The 8,275-nt window shown below is 29.6% G+C and overlaps 1 protein-coding gene across 1 annotated transcript; it reads left to right on the forward strand.

The window, feature by feature from the left end:
* Positions 1 to 1,063: 1,063 nt before the first annotated feature.
* Positions 1,064 to 7,952, forward strand: LOC132599917 (uncharacterized). Its single transcript, XM_060313081.1, has 5 exons — positions 1,064 to 1,127; positions 1,281 to 1,338; positions 4,617 to 4,696; positions 7,340 to 7,449; positions 7,563 to 7,952. The coding sequence occupies exons 2-5, from the start codon at positions 1,302 to 1,304 to the stop codon at positions 7,765 to 7,767; spliced, it is 432 nt and encodes a 143-aa protein (XP_060169064.1). The 5' UTR covers positions 1,064 to 1,127; positions 1,281 to 1,301; the 3' UTR covers positions 7,768 to 7,952.
* Positions 7,953 to 8,275: the final 323 nt, after the last annotated feature.

The following is an 8,275-nucleotide window of genomic DNA, read 5'->3' on the forward strand; positions in this document are numbered from 1 at the left end:
AAAAAAATTCCTCTAATTATTTCCCAAGGTTGACTAAATTCATAGCTTAGAAGTACCTTAACCATCTCATATTGACTAGAGTTTTACCTTCATCCAGTTAAGTCAACTATTGTCAGGTTGTCCTGTTTTTAAAACTTTTGACCAACCTTACAATTAAAGAAAATTAAGAGTTTTACCTTTATCCAGTAAGGTCACTATTATCAGGTTGTCTATCTTTAAAACTTTTGACCAACCTTACAACTAAAGAAAATTAAATTAAAGAATCTATTTCCGAGTAAACCAATTTGGTTAACCTGCTTATAACAATTTACTATGCGGATTTCAATTTGTTCTTAATATATTTTTTATTTAATTGGATAATTAATACTAACATAAGCAAAATTACAAATTAGAGGGAGCATTAATGCTCCGTGGTAGTTCAGTGATTGTTTTATTTGTTTCTACCAAATTATTATTGTTACATTCCAGCATTTGCAGTTCAAACGAAGTTCCTAAAATTTCTGTCAATATTACTTTATTGACAAACGCTAGGGAAACTACCAAAAGTATAATCTATAGCCGTGTCGACCACTAGATTTCCCAACATTAGCATCAATGACCCACATATTAAAAAATTATGCCCCAATATTTTATAACTACTTGATAATGGCTCAAATAATAATACAATTGCGATTGATTTTATCAATAAAATTTTTCTTTACGGTCATATAAACGAGAACTTACGACTTAGACAATATCTTTTTGGGTTAGATTTCTCTAAAACAATGTTTAAATACTCTTTGGAACTTGTCAGAATTAACCCTTTGAAATAATTAATCTCCTTTTCCTTAAACATGCTAATATTTTCCTTTTTTGTTATTAGTTCTACTTACCATCTATAATACATGGCTTTTTGGTTTGTTATGAATTTCAAATGGTTAGATCACATCCTCTTATATTTTCAACAAGACATTTAATTAATGACTAGCCTCTTCTTGTGTTTCTCTCCGGATAATTAGGAAATAATAATATAAGTAAAATGAAATTATTGTAATCTTAGCTAAACATACAGTGTTCATATATAATCAAACCTATATATGAAGATGTAACTCATTTCACTTTTCTCCATTACTTATTTTGTGTGAAAGGTATGCAACATTTTCATTTACATTTTCTTCTCTCTTTTTTTTTCCCAACGCATATTAGAAATTAGTTCACTTTTATGTACGTGTTTGTGTTGATACTAATCTTTTTCTCTCAAAATCATCAAGTTTAGTAAAATCTTTGTGACTTTTTATCAGGCCGACAAAAACCATTTGAATATGAGTTTATCTGCCGGTGCTAGCGATATGGTTCAAGGTAAATTTATCAACACTAGCCTTTAAATTAATGTAGGCTTCATTTTTAATGTATGAAATTCTTATGAGTTGGTGAATGTTGTGGTTTCATTTTGTGGTGTTGTATCTATTCAAGTTTATTAATTTATTATTAGTCTTGTGAGCTAGTTACGTCTTTTTAATAAATCAGGTGTCTATTAAGATTTGATACTGTGGTTCTATGTGTTTACGATTTCTTGATGGAACAATTTGTCGTTTTGGGGTTGCTAGTCAAATGAAGGGGCATTAGGGCCGGAAAATATTTCTCTAAACAATAAGGTGAAATTTAGAATTATCCGCCCAAAAAAAAAATCTTTATAACATATAAAAGAGTAAATTTCACTTAACCCCTTAATCGGACCCTTCAGATCTACGAAATAATACCCTTTTTACCTTTTGAATGAGAATGGATCCTTAGATCTTAAATGAACAACCACAAGTTATTGTGTAGAAATGAATTAATTAATTTTATTTAACTCCTTAACACGACTATTTGAATTTAGGAACAATACTGCCTTCATCTCACCTTTTGATTGGGAATAAAATCTTGGATCTTAAATCAATAACCAAAAGTTATTGTAAAGAAATGAGAAAATTAGATTTGACTGTCCTAATATTTTGAGATAAGAAAATAATACATTCAAATTAGCAAATCAGATTGTTTTCAAAATTTTGAGATATCATATCACCTATAAACTTTGTAACATCGAAGTTATTGCTTTTTAACTTGCACAATAATCATCAATGAAATATTTTTAAAAATAAATAAACTTAATTTGTACGAATAAAGTGAAAATAGGATAAATGTTTTACACAAATTAACTAGTTGAAAAAAAGTCAATACTAACAATAGGGTTTTTAATTGTTGAAAAAATTAAATATTACAATTCATACTAGTTATATATATATACACTAGATGGCGGCACAGGCCCAATATTTTAGATTATAGTGTATTTATGTGTGTAGTTGTTTTTTGATATTGCTTGATTTTTTAATATGAGGTCTACTTTTTATTTTTTATTGCTTTTTTTTTTTTTTAATATGATGTCCACTCATTTTTTTTAACATGAGTTGGAGGTGGACGACGATACCACCTCCAATGCCCGTGTTGAGCACGGGCCCAACACTTTGATTATAGTGTATCTATTTGTATGTAATTTTGTTTGGGTATATATATATATTGCTAATAAACACACACACACATATATATATATATATATATATACTATGTTCAAAACACGATTAATATAACATTGTAATTTGTGCTCCGTATCCAAAACTTTATTATATTAGTATTTGCAACGAATACAAAGTTTGCAAAAATTTATTAATACTTTTTAAAAGAGAAAACTTGTTAAATCGAAACTATTTTCCTCTCTTTTAGACAAAATAATAACAATATTTAAGCATCAGTTGATACTTTAAATTTAATTCGATTAATTTAAAGGTATAAAATATTCTATTGTTAATGTATGTAGACTGGACCTAAACAATACTTATTGTTTTTTATCAAATTTTGATTTGGATAATTCTAATTCAAATTATTAAATTAATTTTACATGTTTAAAACGAAACAAAGTAGAGATTTGATTTTCTATTTAAACGAAGAACTACTTTTTTTTTTTAATTTTTGGTGAATATTCTTGGTTTAGCTCATTTTACTTGTCATGTTGTCTTTTGCACTTCTTTTAAGGAAACATCAATTAGAATTATAATTTACTAATTTACCTTATTTATTATTTGATCTCCATTTAATATTATTTTTTCTTTTACGACATTAATCTCTTTTCACATTTATTAGAGTAAGAATTAAAATAAAAATAAAAATATTTTAAGTATATTTATTTTAGTAAACATAACAAATAAATGACATCGCGGAATAGCAAATACAACAGTGAAATATCTAGATTAGATCTCAGGCTAATATAAGAAAAGAAAGAAAATTGTATGGTTTGACCACTTAATCTTTTGAAGAAATATTTTGCTCCCACTAATGGGTTGATACGCATGTGGCAATGAATCCACCATTATTGACTTAATGAGAATACTTTGAGAATTACATGAATATTATTTAATTTTTTAATATGGGGTGCACGTTTTATTTAATATGGGGTCAACTTTTTTTTATATTGCTTAATTTTTTTAATATGAGATCCACTTTTTTTTTTATGAGTTTGGAGAATTTTTTTTTAATATTTTTTAAATTTTTTAACATGGAGTCCACTCCTTTTTTTTTTAACATGAGTTGGGGGCGGATGACGATCCATCCCCCAACCCATGCTTTTATATATATATATATATATGATCAAGGGGTTTATATATTGGCCCATTCAAAAGGGGAAGCAGATATTGTTCTCCAAACTCAAAACTGAAAAGGTTAAGAGGGTTACATGAAATTAATTTACCCTATATGAAAAATAATAATAAAATATTTAGTGTGTATGTGACATTCGACAAACCACTTTTCATTTAACATAAAGAATCCTCCCTGACGAGAACATTTTGATTAGAAACTAAATATAAAAGTATAAAATAAAAAAAGAGCTCGTTAGATATTTTTATTTCATTTTCATATGTACTGACAATGTATTAAAGGATTAAACTAGTTTTAATTTGTAGAATTTAATGAATTCCGGCCAAAGCTTGTCGCCTTTTCTTTACCTTTCTCGAGACAGTTCAAGTTTTAGAGCACGTTTAGATTGGCTTATAAGTTGCTTATAAGCTATTTTTAGTTTTTTGAGTGTTTGATTGGCCAGCTTAAAGCCATTTTGTGCTTAAATTAATCTCCAAAAAAAAAATTGGGCATATTTTAACTTAGCTTATCTAAAGCAAGCTTATAAGCTGAAAACAACTTATAAGTCAAAAAAAAAAAAAAGTTGGGTTACCCCAACTTTTTTTTTTTTAACTTATAAGCTCCATCCAAACAGGCTCTTAATATTTTATACAAATTCTTAGTGCTAGAATTTTACACTAGGAATGATAGGTCAGACAATAAGATGGCAGTTAATTCGTTCAACTGCTAATTTGTCAAGTCTCCCTCCCCATTTCTCTCGTAGATATGGTTACTGATTATAATGCTAATTTCTAGAACACACATATTTCTAAAGAGCATAAATAAACAAGATTATCACTTTAGTTACATTTTAAAACCAAATAAAGAGTTAGTTTACTTCCAGGTGTTTTAGAATAAGAAATGCGGTGATTGCTTGCAAATATCTGATAATCCTATCATTTTTTGGACCTTTATTTGATGATTGTTAGATCTCATAATCATCTCTGATGACTCTGATGGAGGCGATTCATCAAAAACTCATGGGTTGACAAGTGTTGCTGATAATGAGGTAAGTCTATTGGAGTATTTATTATGACTTCAGCTCTTGTTAATATAGTCGTTTCTTAGAAAAAATATAGTAATTACTGTGTGCTAGGTGAAAAGGATCTAATATACATCTGAGTTTTCTAATGTTTAGATTAAGGTTAACCTTTTAGTTTGCAAATAATTAACAATACCATTTAGGTTTGAGACATTTAATGAACTCGTTCTTAAAATAGATTCTTGCTCCCTTTCCACTTGAGATGATTGAGAGCGTAGTGCAAATAGATTTCGTGGTTACGTGAATTTTACAAACCACCTAGAGAGTTTCCCACCGGACTTTACTAGTAGCCTTCTTAACTTCCCTCATAGCTCTCTTATTTTCTTCAAAAGCTTTTCTCCTCCCCGGCTTTTGACAACATCCTACAAGAACACAAAGAAAAAACTCTCTTCTAATTCATTGTCAAAGATCCATGAGAAGAACGTGATCTTCTCTGAAATATGGAACAACTTAACAAGTACGATCATAGATTGTGAATCTTCGTGTTTATAACATGTGATTACATTATCGACTAGTGGAACAAATATTGGAAAATTCTGAGAGAACTATATGTTCTAGATTGTTGTAGTTTCCTTTAAGCTTTAATAACTCTTTGTACCTCCTCACTCCACCACCAAGTTTTCTGTGGTCGAGGTCCTAGACCTTTAGAAACACCTAACACTTCAGTACTTGCTCCTTTTTAATGTAACATGACATTTCCTTTTAAAGGATATTTGTGTCTTCCTCTAAGTCCCAAGCTCCCTTCTCCCCTAGTTTTTCTTGAAAGGCTAGCTGGTTAGCTTCCTTTAATGCCCAGTACTACCTAATTCGTGATTGTTTGCAAGTCGTCACATTTCTCACTCTAACCCTAAGCTTTACATCTAAGACTTCTAACCTATGTTGGCTGGTCATCGTTTCTCCTGGAATAACCATATTGTCCTTGCATGTACTTCTATCTCATAAAGTCTAGATCTATTTGAGTACACGGTTACCTTCACTCTTGTCCATAATTAGGTGCGACTCCCTCTTCTTGAAATATGTGTTAGCTACTACTCAATTATAAGCTATAGTGAGTTCTAATATTGCTCTTCCTTCATTGTTCCCGGTACTCAGGGGCAGCTCAACGAAGTTGGTGGAGTAAAATCAAAATTTTATAAGAGGTCTTAAATTTATCTAATAAATTTTTATTCTAATTTTTTTTCTGGTAACGATGGTATATATAGAGACCATCATGTACGTTTCTTGATTATTCATCCAGTGACATGGTAGCTTCTAAAATTAGAGATATCTAGTAACTCTATTCACAAAAATTTAAATAAATTTTGTATAAGAAACATATATTGACGATTAAGATAATATTTTTGTAAATTTTCATAATCTTATAATCTCTATTGTGTACAACTAAGTACTGGTCAAAAGAATTCATACATTTAGAATAATTCAAGTCTATTTTGAAGTTAAAAGTACACTATTTATAAGAAATTATCAACTTTATAAAAGACTTCATTTTTAAAATTAACAAAGTCATCATCAATTTGTTCATTAAATATATTGCATAAATTTTATTACTCTCTAATTTCTGTGAAGGTGTGTGATTAAGGCACGGGATCAATAGAAAACGAAAAACTTTTGAAACTTGTGATCTAAAACAAGCCATCGAAATTTTTGCGGCTATAAATTATTTCATTAAGGATAAAATGAGAATTTAAAATTATTTTTATTAAATATATATATATATATATATATAAAGATGTCATTATTTTTAGGACTGACTACAGAAAAAAGATAGGTCACTTTTATTAGGACGGAAAGAGTATAAAATGTGAATTGGTTATCTCAATAACCTTGATCACATTTTAAAAAAAAATAGATATAAAATCTAGTCTCTTTATTCATAATTGTATAATATATAAAATAAATTTTTGGGGCCTTCAATTTGGGGGGGCCTAAAGCCTTTGCTTCAGTAGCTTCCTCCTCCAGCCGGCCTTGCTAGTATCATATGTATAATCATCATATACTTGTTTAAAATTGTCACTATCTTTACCTACATGGACATTTATAACACGTACCCACATCTTACATTTTTCTGCTAATGCTGCGTTACAAGCTCAATTAAACTATCAAACTATATATACTCTACTTGCATGTTATCTAATTCTGTAATAAACTACTTGTATATTACCAACTATTTGCATGCGGGGTATATTAGTACATGTGTTTAACTTTTACGTAATTATTATACATCTCTATGTGCATCAGCAATTAAAAATTACTCCTTTAGTTTTTGCTCATCTACCATCTCCTCTAGTTTCTGTACCACAATTTCTTTATCTATTTCTAGAAAATTAGAAGCCAAAATTATCTTTTGTTAGGAATATCATGACTAGTCCTGGTAACTATTTTGCTGGTCTATGAAACTCATGCGCTCAAAATAGCACCCCTACTGTCTTTAATGACTTTTAGTATTTAATATTTTATATCATTTGGCTCGATATGCGTCACTTTATTTTCATGACGTTCTTTACTGTCTTTCCAAACATTATCCATAGTAGTGAGAAATTTTATTTTATTTAACCTTAACTAGACAACGTGAAGCAAATAGCTAAAACTATGTTATATTTACTTTGACAGTCAACTCTCCGATTCGTGGAGATTAATCAAGAAGTTGACCAAGAAGACGTCACAAGTCATTCAGTCAGGGCTTCGCAGTATGTAGACTCGTACCTCACATCACCACCAAGGTAATTGCCCTTACGTAAAAAAAAAAAAAAAATTAAAAAAAAAAACTTAATTATCACGTTTTGAATTTGAATTTTTTTTTTCTTCGTGTTGTTATTTTGATAAATTATTACAGGGATACGGGAGAAAAGAAAACATCCCCACCAGTACCAATGAAAGGTACAGTGATACCAGGAAGGAGTGCTGGTGGAGTTAGCAGCCCAAAGAAACCTTATAGGTCTCTAAGGATGAATGCTTGCAATAATATTGGAGTTGTGAAGAAGGAAAAGAAGAAAAGGGCAAAAAAGTCAGCACCCAAAAGGAAGAAATCTGCTAAATGAATTGCGTTAGTTAATTATTTGGAGAGCTATGATTATATAGACTCTTAATTAAATTCTCGAAGAATTAGTTGGTTGTTTTGTTTGTTTTGGCGAATGGTTTTTGCTGTTTCTGATCAGCTCTTAGACTATCCTTTGTGTGATTTTGAAAGTCCTGAATCACAGGCGAATTTAAGATTTTAAGTTTATGGATTTTGAACCATAATGTTTTTGTTTTCTTATTGAATTGTTTGGATGGATTATTGTATTTTATATATTAAGTGAATTTCCTCATAGGTACAGAATTTTGAGCGGAGACTATTGGGCTCCGTCCAACCAGTGCAGCTCCATTTCTGCATGAAATCATACTGTCTTTAGTACCTCTCGGTTAAACTTTTATCTCTATCATCAAATTGATTTTTTAAAAATTACTTTCACCAACATATGTAGCACTTTGTGTTTAGCCTTATTATAAATAGTTTGTGGTTGATCAACTATTTTAAATTGTGTTTTTGCAAATTAATTGCAAAAA

The sequence above is a fragment of the Lycium barbarum genome, chromosome 6, assembly GCF_019175385.1.
Source record: "Lycium barbarum isolate Lr01 chromosome 6, ASM1917538v2, whole genome shotgun sequence".
NCBI classification, from domain to species: Eukaryota; Viridiplantae; Streptophyta; class Magnoliopsida; order Solanales; family Solanaceae; genus Lycium; species Lycium barbarum.